We start from the raw sequence: 18,881 nt of genomic DNA, 5'->3' as shown, positions 1-18,881 counted from the left end.
TAATAAAACTTAAGACTGCACTTCTGATGATGCAGAGATAAAGCCGATGCCACCCCTGGCAATAGCCCTACAAACTGGCTGTGCTTGCAGAGGGATCAAACATAAACAAGGCAGAGTGAATTATAAAGCAGTTGTAGGATGTACCAGAATTACAGTCCGAGGTCCAGGACAATTTGTATGGGCAGCAAGCAATGGCACCTGGACAACACATCTGCCTGTAGATGGGAAAGTAAAGGAAATTACTTTAGGCCTCCCAACCTCATGTCCAATTTGGAAAAAGTCCCCATTTAACGGAAAACATGAACTTGTGCAGATAAGAGCAAGACGAGAAGTTCTAGACAATGAAAATCCAGATGACACTTGGCAAGAACCCTCTAGTGGAGTGAAATTTGGGTGGGCCCGAGAGTCTTTGCTTGGTCCTACAGCAAACTATCAGAGTAGGGAGATGCTGTACAAACTTACAGGTCAGGTAGATAGACTGGCAAGAGTCACCCGGGAAGGATTTAAAGAATTAAGCCAGCACAAAAATGACTTTACAAAATCGATTAGCCTTAGATTTGTTACTCCTGAAAGAGCATGGAGTATGTGGATTTTTAAAGGGACGGGTTGGTCACTGCTGCGTTCACATCCCAAATGTAACTGCAGATGTAGAATATGACATCAATCAGTTGAAACAAAGAGAGCATGAAGCACAAGAAGAGCAAAAGGATTTGACTACGACCTGGCTAGGCAAAATCTTTAAAGGGTTAGGGTGGAATGTGAGTTCATGGATTAAATCTATCATTGAGAGTGTGATAATCTTACTAATTGTATTCTTAGCAATTTGGTTAGTTCACAGCATCTTGAAAGGAGAGATACAGAAGAAAACGTCCTGGAACCAGAAGATAATAAAGGCTCTGACACGAGATCCACGCCCACCATCTTCTGGTTCTCCAGTTCGTGACAGCATCCACGACAACGTTTACATCAACCATGGACCTGAAGAATGTCAAGAATAAATTGAGAAATAAAGGACTGTATCAAGTGAAAACATTTACACCTATAGTCAAGTGAAAATGCTTTCAAAGGGGGGAGAATGATAGTGGGGCCCTGGAAAAATGTCAAAAATAGACTCTGAAAATGTTAGGCTTTGTGCTTGCCAGATCATGTGAAATTGCACCTGCGTAAGCAGAACATGATAAATGATATAATTGTTAGATGTGATGATTGTTTAGTAATTAAATATAATTATTGTTTAATCATAAGAAGAATCATGAGGAACTATGTTAGAAGTTTGAGGGGGGCCACGAGGAGCCCATGCTTGGCTGAAATCTATGTATACAATAGAACAATTGAAGTTTAATCATTAACATGGAAGTTATATAAGGATAGAATATAAAAACATGTTCATCCCAAACCCATGTCGGAGTCAGATTTGGGTTGGTACCCCTGACACCCAGAGCTCTTCAATAAAAGCACCTGCATAGAATCATTCTGGTGATTATGTGTTTCTGAACGCTAATATACCCAGTAAAGTGTTAAACCCTTCCCAGCTGCTGTGCATGAGGCTCTATGAATATGCACCAGGCTGATGTAAGGGGAAAGGTATTTCAGGGGATCCCTGAAGGTAACAGGGTGCTCCTGGCTGAGTGCCAAGATGCACCCAGTTTACATCTTCCAAGAACTGTTTAGCATGGCTCTGCCCTGGATCTGCCTTTTTAGAGCATGCAGATTCCTTGGCTGTGGCTTTAGTCCATTCTCTTTATCACCTCCAGGTTTTGGGCCTTGGTGCAACCTGCCTTCAGACGGGGAGTGCTGATAGTTGGCAGATCTGTACAGGTGTCCTCACCCAGTGTGCATTGGATGTTATCCCATCCAAGCAGGCAGTTTAACACAAGCAGCTATTTCACTGAGCTTAATTAACGACAGAAATAAAAACTATAGAACAAAGCTACTTTAAAAAACAGTCCCAGCCCATATTTGATCCCAGTCTGTGTGGTCCTGATCCATATGGTCCCAGTCCCTGGGATCCCAGTCCATACAGTCCCAGTCCATATTTGATCCCACTTCAGGCTATCCTGGTCTGGAGGGTTCTGATCCACAGGATCCCCATCCATGTGATCCCAGTCCAGGTGATCCCAGTCCGTATTTGATCCCAGCCCATATTTGATCCCAGTCTGTGGGGTCCTGCACACACTCCCTGGGTCTGGAATTCCAGTTCCCAGCCAGGAAAAAATGTTCCTGCCCTTGAACTTCCTTCCTATCCCCTCAACAAATTGCAATAAAATTATAAACAAAGAAATAATAATTGAAATTAAATAAATTATAATAAAAATAAAATATAAAAATCTCAACTCTTCTTTCCAATGATTCAACTCCAACAATGATTCAACTCAAACCAACAATAACAATTACTATAATATTACCAATGCATATAAATAAACAAATTATATATCAAGAAATACCTTTTGAAAATTTTAACTCGATGACTAATGTACTTTAGATAAAAAATATGTAAAGAAATTAACATGTAATCTAACACCTCTTAGTTAAACAATTCATATTACAAATATACTAAACACAAAACCAAACACCAGTACAATTTCTCAGACATTTCAACCAAACAATTAAACTTTAATAACATCCTTAAGTACTCTTGAAAAATTAAAATTATTTTTAAAACATTAATTGTGTGCAGGTGGTTTTATTTTGATATTGGTTTTTGGATTGTTTGGGTTAGATGATTTAAAAAATGGGATTTTTATAGGAATTGAATCAGCTGAGAAGGTGGCACTCTGCAAACAGAACTGACTGAAAATGAACGGGACAGAAATCATAACTCTGAAAGTTTTATTTGCTATCAAATACATCCCACACACCCAGGCCCACACAATCCCCATCCCACTGCTCCAAATTGAGATCCCACTTCTCCCAATCTCCTTCCAACTCCATCTCAACTTGACAGTTGTGGAATGGAGTGAGTTTGGCATGGGATTGAGTTTTTTGAGGAAGGAACAAGCAATCTGACGTGGAATTGAGCCCTTTGGGGTTAAAATTCAGTTATTTTCAGTGGAATTAGAGTGGTTTTGAGGTGACTGTTCCATCCCAATGGACTTTTGGAGGACAGAGAGATGGAGAAGAGAAAAAAATTCAGGTCAAACCAAAGGAGAAGCAGCCAGGAGTGTCCCCAACATGGATCACAGGGAATGTGAGTGACCAGGGCTGTGCCCAAAGTGCCTCCTCCAGTGGGGGATGGAGCTGCAGCAGCGCACGAAGCTCTTCCCGCACTCGGGGCACTCGCAGGGCTTCCCTTACCGGTGCCTCCGTTGGTGTTTGGTCAAGTTAGAGCTGCAGGAGAAGCTCTTCCCACACTGGGGACACTCGTAGGGCCTCTCCCCTGTGTGGATGCGCCGGTGGGTGACGAGGGTGGAGTTGTGCCTGAATCCCTTCCCACAGTCGGGGCATTGGAATGGCCTCTCCTCTCTGTGAATCTGATAGTGCTGGAGGAGATGGGAGCTGGTCAGAAACCTCTTCCTGCATTTATCACACTCGTAGGGCCTCTCCCCAGTGTGGATGCGCCGATGGGTGATGAGGGCGGAGTTACGCTTGAATCCCTTCCCACAGTCGGGGCATTGGAAGGGCCTCTCCTCTGTGTGACTCTGATAGTGCAGGAGAAGATCAGAGATGGTCTGAAACCTCTTCCCACACTTGGAGCACTCATAGGGCCTCTCCCCCGTGTGGGTCCTCTGGTGCCTGATCAGGCTGGAGCTGCAGCTGAAGCTCTTCCCACACTCCCCACACTCGTAGGGCCGTTCCCCAGTGTGGATCCTCTGGTGCACGATCAGGTGGCAGTTCCACCTGAAGCTCTTCCCACACTCCACGCATGTGTGGGGCTTCTCCCCATCATGGAGCTGCTCATGGAGCACCAGCTCTGAGCTCTGGCTCCATCTCCGGCCGCCTTCCCGGCCCAGGCTGGCTCTTTCCCCCTCACATCCCCGCCATCTGCGTTTGCAGCCCCTCCTCGTGCGGCATCTCCGGGCCTTTTCCTCCCCGTTGGCTTCCTGCGCCGTGGAGCCGCTCAAAACGGCCTCTGCCACCAGGTTCTGCCGCGGGCATTTGTCCTCCCTGCTCTCCATGCTCAGCTCCTGCCCTGGGCGAGGAAGGACAAGGACAGCATGGGATTTGCCTCCGTGCCACAGGCAAGGGCAACGAGATCCCCCCAGGCCGTCTCTGGGGACGCACTGCCCCCTCTTGGCTCTCCCCATTTCGGGATGCCGGGGCTCTTTGGGCTCCCGGGCTCCCTTCTCCCCTCATTCTCTGCTCTGGGCTGCAGCGGCTCCAAGGAGTCCCCCCTGCCCCTCTCCAGGCTCTTGAGGCTCCCGCCAATGGCGGCGCTCCCCCCTCTCTGGCCTCCCCACTTTGGCCTCCTGGGGGACACAGGGCTCTGCTCCTCCAGGCTACCTCTGCCGGCAGCCGCCACCGCCACCCCCCGATGTCCCCCCGAGGGGCCTTTTCCGCTCAGCCTTGGACTTCTTCATTCTCCAAACATCCCCCCAAAAACCCAACCCAGGGACCCCTGGGATATCCAGGCCGGACTCCCCCTCCCCACTTACCTGCGCCATGAGGGAGGCGATGATCCCACAGGTGGGGGCTGTGAATTCAGGCAAGGCTGGAACGCATGGTTCCCCCAGCTCAGCCTTGATCCGCCTTTGTCCCTCCTCTTCCTCTTCCTCCCACTCCTCCTCTGTCTTATCTCCCCCACCTTCTTCTCCCCCATCCTTCCTCCCTCTCCTCCTCCCCCCTAACCCCGCCTCCTTCACTGCTCTTTCTCCTCCCGCTCCTCCTCTTCCATCCCCCCTCCTCCTCCTCCCCTGTCTTATCCCCACCACCATCTCCTCTTCCATCCCGCCCCTTCCATCCCTCCCCCTCCTTCTCCCCCCTTACCCCGCCTCCTCCTCCCCCTCCATCCCTGCCCTTCCCTCCCTCCTCCTCCTCCCCCAGCAGCAGCCACACCCTCGGTGCCCCGTTCCCGTAGCCCTCGTTCCCGCAGCCCTCGCAGCCCGCGGCAGCAGCGGCGATGGAGCCGGGCCAGGTCGGCATGGGCAGCGCGGGGCTCTCGGCTGCTCCCAGCCGCTGCGGGCGGGGGGAACCCGGGCCAAAGGAGAGGCAAACTGGGCAAACTGGGGGCTGCACATCCAAACTGGGCCTTGCTGGGGACCCTGCCTGGCCCCTGCCAGCCCTTGGGGCTCCTCTCGGCACATCCGCCAGGGGGGAGCGCACACAGGCCTGGGGGATCCCAGCAGTGGCAGCACTGCCAGGGACTGGGCTGCACTGGGATCGTACTGGGAGCGACTGGGGCTGTGCTGGCTTTGTACTGACATCAGACTGGGATCATACTGCCGTATCAGGGCAGACTGTGATTGCACCTAGGGACACTGGGATCATACTGGGAGTGAGTAGGAGCCTGTGGGGGGCACTTGAGACCATGTTAGGGACAAATGGGATTTACTGGGATGAACTGGGATGGTGCTGAGTATTACTGGGAGTAGCTGTGAACAACTGGGGACATGCTAGGAGCAACTGGGAGGAACTGGAACTGAATGGGTGCATGCTGGGGGTGATTGGAAACTGCTGGGCTTATACTGGGGTGAACTGGGATCATGCTGGAGCTGACTGGGATCATTCTGGCAGTGAGTGCCACTACACTGAGGCTGACTGGGAGTGCTTGGGAGCAAATGGGATCATACTGGAAGGAACTGCAAAGATGCTGGAGGGAACTGGGCTACACTGGGACATACTGGGAGTGCCTGGAACAAAAGTGAGGGTGAAAGAGAGCAACTGGAACCATGTGGAGCACAACTGGTTCATCCTGGCAGGGACTGGGAGCACACTGGGCTCATCTCTGGATCATACGGGGAGGGACTGGACTAATACTGGGAGGATCTGAGAGTGACTGGGAGCACACCCTGCACATCATCCCCCAGACTGGGCCTGACTGGGAGCAACTGGGAGCACGCTGGCAGCAAATGGCATCATACTGGGACTGACTGGGCTGATCTAGGGAGCAATTGGAACCATACTGGAGGCAGCTGGGACCATACTGGGAGAGACTGGAAGCAACTGGGATTATACTGGGACCACACTGGGAGGGCTGGCATGTGACTGGGATCAAACTGGAGCTTACTGAAACATACTGGGAGTGTCTGTAACCATACTGGGGGCACTGGAACCACACTGGGAACAGCTGGGACCATGCTGGGAGCAACTGGGACGATGCTGGGGGAAACTGAATCTGCCCTGGAGGCAACTGGGCACGACTGGGACCCTGCTGGGAGGGACTGGGACTATTCTTGGGGCAACTGGGATCATCATGGGAGGAACTGGGAACAGCTGGAATTATGCTGGGAGCAACTGGGATCACACTGGGATCCCAGTGAGAGCAGCTGAGTCCATGCTGGGTTACACTGGGATCTCATTGAGAGCGACTGGAATCACACTGGGATTGACTGGGAGTGGCTGGTTTTGTGGATTTGGGGGGTTTGGATTTTGGGGGATTTTCTTGGCATTTTGAGGGGGAGTTTTTCTGGGGGTGGTTGGGGGTTTATTGAAATTTCTTGAGTCTCTTTTTGAATTTTGGGGGTTTTACTGGGATTTTGTTGGGATTTTTTGGGATTCTCAGAAATTCCTGGGGTTTTATTGGGATTTTTAGGAGATTTTGGGGCATTTTATTGGAATTGTGGTGGCATTCAGGGGGATTCATTGGGGATTTGGGGATTTTTGGTGGGATTTGGGGGTTTTGGGTGTTGCCAGGATTTCTTTGGATCTTGGGGAAGATTTTTTGTGATTTTTTCTGATTTTGGGGACATCTTTGAGGGATTTGCCGAGTTTAATTTGGATTTTTGGGGTTTTTGGGATTCCAAAGGATTTTGTGGGATTTTATTTGGATTCTAGAGTGTTCTAATGGGATTTTGAGAGATTTAATTGGGATTTTGTGGGTTTTATTGGGGCTTTTGGGGCTTTTAAGGAGATTTTGGTGCCTCTCAGCCCTTCCCCACACCCAGGGAATGCCCCAAAGCCCCCCTAAAATTCCACTAAAACCCCACAAAATCCCCAAAAATTACAAGATAAACCTCAAAAACCCCAGAGAATCTCCAAACATCCCAGTGGAACTCACCAAAATTTAAAAAACTCCCCAATTTTTCAATAAATCCTTCCCCAAAAAACCTACACAACCCCAACAAAACACCAAAAATCCAAAACACCCCAAATCAACAAAATCCCCCAAAATCACATTGCCATCAGAAAACCCAATAATTCTCCCCAAAAACCCCAATAATTCCCCCCGAACTCCCAAGAAAATCTCCCAAAAAAGCCACCCCCAAATCCCCAAAACCCCTCTCAGAACCCCAAAGTCCCCACAAACCCCCCCAGACTCAGTGGGGCCGTCCTGGATCAGGGGGCACCGGCCGGTGGAAAGGAGCCACTTCAGGGGGCCCTGGGAGCTTTTTGGGGAGGGGGCACCATGGGAGACCCCCCAAAACCGGGGGAGGGAACCCCTGCAGTGCCCCCTCCCCCCGAAACCCCCAGACCCCGGTTCAGGGTGGGCCTGGGACCCCCCGGGACCCCCAAATCTCCCCCAGGACCCCTCCAGGAACCCCAAACTCCCCAGAGTCCCCCAGTGTTGGCCCAGAACCTCTCTGGACCCCCAAACCCTCCCCAGGACCCCAAAAACCTCCCCAGGACCCTCAAACCCCCCAGTTCTCCCCAAAATTCACCCCAGACCCACCTGAGACGCCCCCAAATCCATCAGACTGCCCCAAATCCCCCTCGGACCCCTCAATCCCCCCAAACCTCATGAAATCGCCTCAGACTCCTCGAAGTTCCCCAGACCCACCTCAGAACCGCCCAGATCCACTCACAACCGCCCAGTTCCTCTCGCAATCCCCCAAAATCCCCCCAGACTCTCCCAATTCCCCTCAGTTCCCCCTAAACCCACCTGAGAACGCTCCAGACGCTCTCAAGCTCCCCCCAAAGCTCCCTAAAGCCCCCTCAGACCCACCAAAGCCCCCTCAGACCCCCTCATTTCCCCCAAACCCACCGCACACCCTCGTGTTTCCCGTCGATGCCCCGAAAAATCCCCAATTTCCCCTCAGACCCGCCCCAAACCCCCCCAGTTTGCCCCCGGCCCCACCTCAGCTCCGCTCTCTCTCAGAATCGCGCGCCTCCACCGCGTGTGCGGGCTCCCAGCAATGGCGGCGCGCCCCGCCCCGAACCAACCAATCAGCGCGCTGCACATCCCTGAACTAACCAATCACGGCGCGGCTTCCCTCAGCAAGGCCCGCCTCCCCTGCGCCGTCCCAGCCAATCAGAGGCGAGCCGGAAGCGGCGCCCCCTTCCCCGCCGCCGCTGGGACCCCCCGGGCTCGGGACAGGAGCGGGAGGGGCCTGAGAGGGGATCGGGGGGGGGCGGGGGAGGGTCCGGGGGGGTCTGGGGGGGCTTTGGGGAGGGGTCCGGGGGTTTGGGGGGGTCTGGGGAGGGGTCCTGGGGCATTGTGGGGGGACCTGGGGGGTGCGGATGGGTCCTAAGAGGGGTCTTGGGAGGGGGAGGGGGTCGTGGGAGGGTCTGGGGGGGTTGGGATGGTCCTGGGGGAATTTGGGGAGGGCTCTGGGGGGTCCTGAGGGTGTCCTGGAGGGTTTTGGAGGTTTGGGGAGGGGCTTTGGGGGGTCTGGAAGGGTTTTGGGAGAGGGTCTGGTGGGGGGGGGGGGATTTGGGGAGTTTTGGGGAGAGGTCCCGGCGCGATCTGGGGAGGGGCTGGGGGAGCCTGAGTTGGGTTTGGGGAGGGGTCTGGAGGGTCCTGGGTGGGGTCTTGGGGAGGGTCTGGGGGGGGGTCTCAGGGGACATCCTGGGCTGGGCCCCATTGGGGTCTGGGGGCTCTCAGGGGGGTCCTGGGCCAACCTTGGGGGGCTCTGGGGGGCCTGGGGGAGATTTGGGGGTCCCGGGGGGGTCCCAGGCCCACCCTGAACCGGGGTCTGGGGGTTTCGGGGGGAGGGGGCACTGCAGGGGTTCCCCCCCCCCGGTTTTTGGGGGGTCTCCCATGGTGCCCCCTCCCCAAAAAGCTCCCAGGGCCCCCTGCAGTGGCTCCTGTTCCACCGGCCGGTGCCCCCTGATCCAGGACGGCCCCACTGAGTCTGGGGGGGTTTGTGGGGACTTTGGGGTTCTGAGAGGGGTTTTGGGGATTTGGGGGTGGCTTTTTTGGGCTTTTTTGGGATTTTGTTGGGAGTTTAGGAGGGATTATTGGGGGTTTGGGGGAGAATTGTTGGGGTTTGAGATGGTTATGTGATTTTGGGGGGTTTTGTTGATTTGGGGTGTTTTGGATTTTTGGTGTTTTGTTGGGGTTGTGTAGGTTTTTTGGGGAAGGATTTATTGAAAAATTGGGGAGCTTTTTAAATTTTGGTGAGTTCCACTGGGATGTTTGGTGATTCTCTGGGGTTTTTGAGGGTTATCTTGTAATTTTGGGGGATTTTGTGGGGTTTTAGTGGAATTTTAGGGGGGCTTTGGGGCATTCCCTGGGTGTGGGGAAGGGCTGAGAGGCACCAAAATCTCCTTAAAAGCCCCAAAAGTCCCAATAAAACCCACTAAATCCCAATTAAATCTCTCAAAATCCCATTAGAACACCCTAGAATCCCAATAAAAGCCCACAAAATCCTTTGGAATCCCAAAAACCCCAAAAAATCCTGATTAAACTCCACCAATCCCCCAAAGGTGTCCCGAAAACCAGAAAAAGTCCCACAAAATCTCCCCCAAGATCCAAAGAAATCCTGGCAACACCCAAACCCCCCCAAATCCCACCAAAAATCCCAAAAACCCCAAATCCCCAATGAATCCCTCTGAATGCCACCACAATTCCAATAAAATGCCCCAAAATCTCCTAAAAATCCCAATAAAACCCCAGGAATTTCTGAGAATCCCAAAAAATCCCAACAAAATCCCACTAAAATCCCCAAAATTCAGAGAGAGCCACAAAAATTTCAATAAACTCCCAACCACCCCCAGAGAAACTCCCCCTCAAAATGCCAAGAAAATCCCCCAAAATCCAAACCCCCCAAATCCACAAAACCAGCCACTCCCAGTCAATCCCAGTGTGATTCCAGTCGCTCTCAATGAGATCCCAGTGTAACCCAGCATGGACTCAGCTGCTCTCACTGGGATCCCAGTGTGATCCCAGTTGCTCCCAGCATAATTCCAGCTGTTCCCAGTTCCTCCCATGATGATCCCAGTTGCCCCAAGAATAGTCCCAGTCCCTCCCAGCAGGGTCCCAGTCGTGCCCAGTTGCCTCCAGGGTAGATTCAGTTTCCCCCAGCATCGTCCCAGTTGCTCCCAGCATGATCCCAGCTGTTCCCAGGGTGGTTCCAGTGCCCCCAGTATGGTTACAGCCACTCCCAGTATGTTTCAGTTACCTCAGAATGATCCCAGTCTTTCCCAGTTCCTCCCAGTTTCCTCTAGCATCATCCCAGTTTCCATCTGTTGCTCAAAGGGTGGCCCCAGTTGCTCCCAGGATGATCCCAGTTGCCCCAGTTGTAGTCTCAGTCCTCTCAGCATGGTTCCAGAACCTTCCAGCCGATCCCAGTTGCTCCCAGTGGGTCACATTTTCCTCCCAACATGGGCCCAGTAGCTCCCAGTAAGCCCCAGTCGGGTTCCATTCACACCCAGTATAATCCCAGTATGAGTGTAGCCACTCCCAGTATGATCCCAGTCCCTTGCAGTCTAATCCCAGTTGCTCCCAGTCACTCCCAGTCTGATGCCAGTGCCCCCAGTGGGATCCCAGTTGCTCCCAGCATGGGCCCAGCTGTTCCCAGTGTGCTTCCATCACTCCCCTATGGTTACAGACACTCCCAGTATGGTCCCAGTTGAACCCAGTTGCCCCTGCTCTAGTCCCAGTCCCTCCCCAGATGATCCCAGTCCCTCCCAGCATGGTCCCACTCACTCCCAGTTGCCCCCAGTGTGGTCCCAGTTCTCCCCAGCATGGTCCCAGTTGTTCCCAGTGTGGTTCCAGTCCCCCCAGGATGGTTCCAGACACTCCCAGTATATCCCAGTTGCCCCCAGCATGTCTGCAGTCATTTCCAGGCACTGCCAGTGGCCCCAGTAAGGTGTCAGTTATCCCAGTATGATCCCCCAGTCATGCCCAGTATATCCCAGTTGCCCCCAGCATGCATCCAGTCCTTCCCAGTTGCTCCAGTTTGCTTGCAGCATCATCCCAGTTTCCCTCAGTTGCTCCCAGTAGCCCAAAGTGTGATCCCAGTCGCTCCCTTTCAACCCCAATATGATCCCAGTAAGCTCCAGTTTGATCCCAGTCACATGCCAGCCCTCCCAGTGGGGTCCCAGTATAATCCCAGTTGTTCCAATCTCTCCCAGTATGGTCCCAGCTGCCTCCAGTATGGTTCCAGTTGCTCCCTAGATCAGCCCAGTCAGTCCCAGTATGATGCCATTTGCTGCCAGCGTGCTCCCAGTTGCTCCCAGTCAGGCCCAGTCTGGGGGATGATGTGCAGGGTGTGCTCCCAGTCACTCTCAGATCCTCCCAGTATTAGTCCAGTCCCTCCCCGTATGATCCAGAGATGAGCCCAGTGTGCTCCCAGTCCCTGCCAGGATGAACCAGTTGTGCTCCACATGGTTCCAGTTGCTCTCTTTCACCCTCACTTTTGTTCCAGGCACTCCCAGTATGTCCCAGTGTAGCCCAGTTCCCTCCAGCATCTTTCCAGTTCCTTCCAGTATGATCCCATTTGCTCCCAAGCACTCCCAGTCAGCCTCAGTGTAGTGGCACTCACTGCCAGAATGATCCCAGTCAGCTCCAGCATGATCCCAGTTCATCCCAGTTGAACTGCCCAGTTGTTTCCAATCACCCCCAGTGTGCAGCCAGTCACTCCCAGTTGCTCCTGGCATGATCCCAGTTGTTCACAGCTGTTCCCAGTCACCCTCAGCATAATCCCAGTCACCCTCTGTACGATCCCAGTGCAGCCCAGTCCCTGGCAGTGCTGCCACTGCTGGGATCTCCCAGGCCTGTGTGCGTTCCCCCCTGGCGGATGTGCCGAGAGGAGCCCCAAGGGCTGGCAGTGGCCAGGCAGGGTCCCCAGCAAGGCCCAGTTTGGATGTGCAGCCCCCAGTTTGCCCAGTTTGCCTCTCCTTTGGCCCGGGCCGGGTTCCCCCCGCCCGCAGCGGCTGGGAGCAGCCGAGAGCCCCGCGCTGCCCATGCCGACCTGGCCCGGCTCCATGGCCGCTGCTGCCGCGGGCTGCGAGGGCTGCGGGAACGGGCACCGAGGGTGTGGCTGCTGCTGGGGGAGGAGGAGGAGGGAGGGAAGGGCAGGGATGGAGGGGGAGGAGGAGGCGGGGTTAGGGGGGAGGAGGAGGAGAAGGAATGGAAGGGGAGGGATAGAAGATGAGAAGGAGGTGGGGAAAACAGAGAGGAGCGGGAGGAAGAGGAAGAGGAGGGACAAGGGCGGATCCAGGCTGAGCTCAGGGAGCCACGCGGTCTCGATCCCTGCCTGAATTCGCAGCCCCCACCTGTGGGATCATCGCCCCCCCCATGGCTCCGGTGAGCGGGGAGGGGGAGCCCGGCCCGGATATCCCGGGGGGTCCCTGGGTTGGGTTTTTGGGGGATGTTTGGAGAATGAAGAAGTCCAAGGCTGAGCGGAAAAGGCCCCTCGGGGAGACATCGGGGGGTGGCGGTGGCGGCTGCCGGCAGAGGCAGCCTGGAGGAGCAGAGCCCTGTGTGCCCCAGGAGGCCAAAGTGGGGAGGCCAGAGAGGGGGGAGCGCCGCCATTGGCGGGAGCCTCAAGAGCCTGGAGAGGGGCAGGGGGGACTCCTTGGAGCCGCTGCAGCCCAGAGCAGAGAATGAGGGGAGAAGGGAGCCCGGGAGCCCAAACAGCCCCGGCATCCCGAAATGGGGAGAGCCAAGAGGGGGGAGCTTTTGGCATTGCTGGCACTGCCAGCAGCCTGGGCAGGGCGGGCACCCAGGAGAAGGGGGACCCCCAATCCAAGTTTGACCCCAGCAGCTGGGACAGGGGGTAACCCCTGAACACCAGAGGGGAGGGATCAGGGATGGGGAACTCCTGGAAGGCTTTTTCAGGGCTGAATGTTGGTGTTTGGGAGGGTTTTCTGGAGCCCAGGTGGCCGGTGACTTGTAGAGATGGACTTGGGTGGGGGGAACTTCAAACTCCAGGTGCTCATCCCTTGTTTTCTCCAAACCAGGATTTCACATTGCCAACCCCTGTGAGGCTGTGAGGAAGAGGAAGATGCTCTGGGACACTGAGGCAGGTGAGGAGGAAGTCAGTGCCCCTTTCCCCTCTGTGCTGCTCCATCTCCCAGCCCAGCACGGCCCCCGGCTGCAGCACAGCCCTGGGGGGATCTCGTTGCCCTTGCCTGTGGCACGGAGGCAAATCCCATGCTGTCCTTGTCCTTCCTCGCCCAGAGCAGGAGCTGAGCATGGAGAGCAGGGAGGACAAATGCCCGCGGCAGAACCTGGTGGCAGAGGCCGTTTTGAGCGGCTCCACGGCGCAGGAAGCCAACGGGGAGGAAAAGGCCCGGAGATGCCGCACGAGGAGGGGCTGCAAACGCAGATGGCGGGGATGTGAGGGGGAAAGAGCCAGCCTGGGCCGGGAAGGCGGCCGGAGATGGAGGCAGAGCTCGGAGCTGGTGCTCCATGAGCAGCTCCATGATGGGGAGAAGCCCCACACGTGCGTGGAGTGTGGGAAGAACTTCAGGTGGAAGTACAACCTGACTGTGCACCAGAGGACCCACACTGGGGAACGGCCCTACGAGTGTGGGGAGTGTGGGAAGAGCTTCAGGTGGAACTCCGAGCTGATCAGGCACCAGAGGACCCACACTGGGGAGAGACCCTATGAGTGCTCCAAGTGTGGGAAGAGGTTTCAGACCAGCTCCAGTCTCCTCCAGCACTATCAGAGTCACACAGAGGAGAGGCCCTTCCAATGCCCCGACTGTGGGAAGGGATTCCAGCGTAACTGCACCCTCGTCACCCATCGGCGCATCCACACTGGGGAGAGGCCCTACGAGTGTGATAAATGCAGGAAGAGGTTTCAGACCAGCTCCAGTCTCCTCCGGCACTATCGGATTCACACAGAGGAGAGGCCATTCCAATGCCCCGACTGTGGGAAGGGATTCAGGCACAACTCCCACCTCGTCACCCACCGGCGCATCCACACAGGGGAGAGGCCCTACGAGTGTCCCCAGTGTGGGAAGAGCTTCTCCTGCAGCTCTCACTTGACCCGACACCAACGGAGGCACCGGTAAGGGAAGCCCTGCGAGTGCCCCGAGTGCGGGAAGAGCTTCGTGCGCTGCTGCAGCTCCATCCCCCACTGGAGGAGGCACTTTGGGCACAGCCCTGGTCACTCACATTCCCTGTGATCCATGTTGGGAACACACCTGGCTGCTTCTCCTTTGGTTTGGCCTGAATTTTTTTCTCTTCTCCATCTCTCTGTCCTCCAAAAGTCCATTGGGATGGAACACTCACCTCAAAACCACTCAAATTCCACTGAAAATAACTGAATTTTAACCCAAAAAGGGCTCAATTCCACGTCAGATTGCTTGTTCCCTCCTCAAAAAACTCAATCCCATGCCAAACTCACTCCATTCCACAACTGTCAAGTTGAGATGGAGTTGGAAGGAGATTGGGAGAAGTGGGATCTCAATTTGGAGCAGTGGGATGGGGATTGTGTGGGCCTGGGTGTGTGGGATGTATTTGATAGCAAATAAAACTTTCAGAGTTACTGATTTCTGTCCCGTTCATTTTCAGTCAGTTCTGTTTGCAGAGTGCCACCTTCTCAGCTGATTCAATTCCTATAAAAGTCCCATTTTTTAAATCATCTAACCCAAACAATCCAAAAACCAATATCAAAATAAAACCACCTGCACACAATTAATGTTTTAAAAATAATTTTAATTTTTCAAGAGTACTTAAGGATGTTATTAAAGTTTAATTGTTTGGTTGAAATGTCTGAGAAATTGTACTGGTGTTTGGTTTTGTGTTTAGTATATTTGTAATATGAATTGTTTAACTAAGAGGTGTTAGATTACATGTTAATTTCTTTACATATTTTTTATCTAAAGTACATTAGTCATCGAGTTAAAATTTTCAAAAGGTATTTCTTGATATATAATTTGTTTATTTATATGCATTGGTAATATTATAGTAATAGTTATTGTTGGTTTGAGTTAAATCATTGTTGGACTTGAATCATTGTAAAGAAGAGTTGAGATTTTTATATTTTATTTTTATTATAATTTATTTAATTTCAATTATTATTTCTTTGTTTATAATTTTATTGCAATTTGTTGAGGGGATAGGAAGGAAGTTCAAGGGCAGGAACATTTTTTCCTGGCTGGGAACTGGAATTCCAGACCCTGGGAGTGTGTGCAGGACCCCACAGACTGGGATCAAAGATGGGCTGGGATCAAATACGGACTGGGATCACCTGGACTGGGATCACATGGATGGGGATCCTGTGGATCAGAACCCTCCAGACCAGGATAGCCTAAAGTGGGATCAAATATGGACTGGGACTGTATGGACTGGGATCCCAGGGACTGGGACCATATGGATCAGGACCCCACAGACTGGGATCAAATATGGGCTGGGACTGTTTTTTAAAGTAACTTTGTTATGTAGTTTTTATTTCTGTCGTTAATTAAGCTCAGTGAAATAGCTGCTTGTGTTAAACTGCCTGCTTGGATGGGATAACATCCAATGCACCCAGGATGAGGACACCTGTACAGATCTGCCAACTATCAGCACTCCCTGTCTGAAGGCAGGTTGCACCAAGGCCCAAAACCTGGAGGTGATAAAGAGAATGGACTAAAACCACAGCCAAGGAATCTGCATGCTCTAAAAAGGCAGATCCAGGGCAGAGCCATGCTAAACAGTTCTTGGAAGATGTAAACTGGGTGCATCTTGGCACTCAGCCAGGAGCACCCTGTTACCTTCAGGGATCCCCTGAAATACCTTTCCCCTTACATCAGCCTGGTGCATATTCATAGAGCCTCATGCACAGCAGCTGGGAAGGGTTTAACACTTTACTGGGTATATTAGCGTTCAGAAACACATAATCACCAGAATGATTATATGCAGGTGCTTTTATTGAAGAGCTCTGGGTGTCAGGGATACCAACCCAAATCTGACTCTGACATGGGTTTGGGATGAACATCTTTTTATATTCTATCCTTATATAACTTTCATGTTAATGATTAAACTTCAATTGTTCTATTGTATACATAGATTTCAGCCAAGCATGGGCTCCTCATGGCCCCCCTCAAACTTCTAACATAGTTTCTCATTATTCTTCTTATGATTAAACAATAATTATATTTAATTACTAAACAATCATCACATCTAACCATTATATCATTTATCATGTTCTGCTTACGCAGGTGCAATTTCACATGATCTGGCAAGCACAAAGCCTAACATTTTCAGAGTCTATTTTTGACCGTTTTCCAGGGCCCCACTATCATTCTCCCCCCTTTGAAAGCATTTTCACTTCACTATAGGTGTAAATGTTTTCACTTGATACAGTCCTTTATTTTTCAATTTATTCTTGACGTTCTTCAAGTCCATGGTTGATGTAAACGTTGTCGTGGATGCTGTCACGCACTGGAGAACCAGAAGATGGTGGGCGTGGATCTCGTGTCAGAGCCTTTATTATCTTCTGGTTCCAGGATGTTTTCTTCTGTATCTCTCCTTTTAAGATGCTGTGAACTAACCAAATTGCTAAGAATACAATTAGTAAGATTATCACACTCTCAATGATAGATTTAATCCATGAACTCACATTCCACCCTAACCCTTTAAAGATTTTGCCTAGCCAGGTCGTAGTCAAATCCTTTTGCTCTTCTTGTGCTTCATGCTCTCTTTGTTTCAACTGATTGATGTCATATTCTACATCTGCAGTTACATTTGGGATGTGAACGCAGCAATGACCAACCCGTCCCTTTAAAAATCCACATACTCCATGCTCTTTCAGGAGTAACAAATCTAAGGCTAATCGATTTTGTAAAGTCATTTTTGTGCTGGCTTGTAATTGTACATTTAATTCTTTAAATCCTTCCCGGGTGACTCTAGCCAGTCTATCAACCAGACCTGTAAGTTTGTACAGCATCTTCTACTCTGATAGTTTGCTGTAGGACCAAGCAAAGACTCTCGGGCCCACCCAAATTTCACTCCACTAGAGGGTTCTTGCCAAGTGTCATCTGGATTTTCATTGTCTAGAACTTCTTGTCTTGCTCTTATCTGCACAAGTTCATGTTTTCCGTTAAATGGGGACTTTTTCCAAATTGGACATGAGGTTGGGAGGCCTAAAGTAATTTCCTTTACTTTCCCATCTACAGGCAGATGTGTTGTCCAGGTGCCATCGCTTGCTGCCCATACAAATTGTCCTGGACCTCGGACTGTACTCCTGGTACATCCTACAACTGCTTTATAATTCCCTCTGCCTTGTTTATGTTTGATCCCTCTGCAAGCACAGCCAGTGTTTAGGGCTATTGCCAGGGGTGGCATCTGCTTTATCTCTGCATCATCAGAAGTGCAGTCATAAGTTTTATTACATGCCCACCAACTTACTTGGTCTGCCCTCGTTCTGCTACTGGTGGCAGTGTTTGTTACTGCTGGATCTGTTTCATTCTCGGAGCCTTCCCACTTAATGCACCAAGGGGTGTTTGCCATACATTGGAATCTTTGAAGGATACTCACAGACCACGCACTGTCCCAAGGCTCTGTCTGATCTTCCTGATCCTTGGCCTCACACTTCCATACCAGAGTGGTTTCTGTAACATTTTCTATAATCTTTTTATAGTGTGGCAAATAGCATTGCCATTGTGTGATGCCTCCTGATTCTCCCATAGGGGTTCCTAGTGTGCCATCACTTAGAATACAGTCTTTCTGGCCCATGGGTCTCATCCATGTTCCTATTTTCTCCCAAGTTTCCTTGATTACTTGCCTCGATTTGGGTACCTGTTTACATGCAATTGTTTTGTTCTTTTGTGTTTCAGGTAGTTTTGCTGTTATGATTCCCCAGTTTACTGAGTCTCCTGCTGCCCTTTGGTATTGGCAGACAGGCAGTTATTCTACAGGTGTTTTGCATTTGGCAAAGTCTTTGACTAATCCAATCATTACATTCTCAGCCCAAACTGCATTAGAAACCTTTATCACCTGTGTTTCTGCTTGTACCTCTCTCTTCATTCTAGAATGAAGAGTGGTTAGTTGATCTTTTTGCATTCCACATCCCAAAGACATTAATGACCATACCATTGGCACAATTACTGATAGCATTCTCAAAGTGATTAAACACATCTTATCTGCAGCCTTGTTGGTTCCACAGTTTACACAGGCCGTGATCCAGGATGGATTTTCTTCACTCGGGTGTAGTGAATCCAGGGGTCCACGCCGGCTACTTTGGCTGCTGTAAAGGTGGTCAGCAGTACCTGGTGGGGCCCACTCCACTTTTCTTTCAGCGGTTCTTCGTTCCAGTTCTTGATGTACACCTCGTCTCCTGGATGTATGTTATGAACTGGGTTCTCGAGAGTCAGCGGTCTATTCCACACGAGGATGCTCCGGAGCCGAGCTAAAGTTTTCCCGAGAGACAGAACATAATTATACACTTCCTGCTTTCCTGTGACGTGCACATTAGGGTTAGGCTCAGGAGATTCATATGGTTTCCCATGCAATATCTCATAAGGGCTGACTGACATCCCACTCCTAGGCTTTATCCGAATCCTCAACAGTGCAATTGGCAAAGCCTGGGGCCACTGCAATTTGGCTTCTTGGCATATTTTACTGATTTGCCTCTCTAGTGTCTGATTCATCCTCTCTACCTGTCCACTCGACTGGGGTCTCCACGGTG

General features: G+C 51.7%; 2 protein-coding genes across 4 annotated transcripts; one reads left to right on the top strand and one right to left on the bottom strand.

Moving 5' to 3' along the window:
• Window positions 1-2,860: 2,860 nt before the first annotated feature.
• On the bottom strand, window positions 2,861-8,528 carry LOC143696084 (uncharacterized). Of its 3 annotated transcripts, XM_077191290.1 has the most exons (3): window positions 8,171-8,528; window positions 4,593-4,648; window positions 2,861-4,129 (listed from the first exon to the last, which is right to left on the bottom strand). In XM_077191290.1, the coding sequence occupies exon 3, from the start codon at window positions 4,113-4,115 to the stop codon at window positions 3,291-3,293; it is 825 nt and encodes a 274-aa protein (XP_077047405.1). In that variant the 5' UTR covers window positions 4,116-4,129; window positions 4,593-4,648; window positions 8,171-8,528; the 3' UTR covers window positions 2,861-3,290. The 3 variants fall into 3 exon arrangements, with proteins under 3 accessions (XP_077047405.1, XP_077047406.1, XP_077047404.1); XM_077191291.1 differs by lacking the exon at window positions 8,171-8,528 and having other exon boundaries at window positions 2,861-4,124; window positions 4,589-4,749; XM_077191289.1 differs by lacking the exon at window positions 8,171-8,528 and having other exon boundaries at window positions 4,593-4,749.
• A 3,860-nt stretch (window positions 8,529-12,388) lies between these two features.
• LOC143696044 (uncharacterized) lies at window positions 12,389-18,606 on the top strand. The gene is made up of 3 exons (XM_077191252.1): window positions 12,389-12,565; window positions 13,222-14,137; window positions 18,509-18,606. Exons 2-3 carry the CDS (start codon window positions 13,456-13,458, stop codon window positions 18,604-18,606), a joined length of 780 nt encoding a protein of 259 aa, XP_077047367.1. The 5' UTR covers window positions 12,389-12,565; window positions 13,222-13,455.
• Window positions 18,607-18,881: the final 275 nt, after the last annotated feature.

Source organism: Agelaius phoeniceus, chromosome 28 (assembly GCF_051311805.1).
Source record: "Agelaius phoeniceus isolate bAgePho1 chromosome 28, bAgePho1.hap1, whole genome shotgun sequence".
Classification (NCBI taxonomy): domain Eukaryota; kingdom Metazoa; phylum Chordata; class Aves; order Passeriformes; family Icteridae; genus Agelaius; species Agelaius phoeniceus.
This window is presented reverse-complemented; position numbering and strand designations above follow the sequence as displayed.

What these genes read in the sequence shown, in the direction of transcription:
- LOC143696044 (XM_077191252.1), top strand. Translation starts at nt 13,456, where the DNA reads ATGGAGAGCAGGGAGGACAAATGCCCGCGGCAGAACCTGGTGGCAGAG. An exon ending in GCCATTCCAATGCCCCGACT is followed by an intron (nt 14,138 to 18,508) that starts GTGGGAAGGGAT and finishes TCTTCGTTCCAG; the next exon opens with TTCTTGATGTACACCTCGTC.
- LOC143696084 (XM_077191290.1), bottom strand. Translation starts at nt 4,115, where the DNA reads ATGGAGAGCAGGGAGGACAAATGCCCGCGGCAGAACCTGGTGGCAGAG.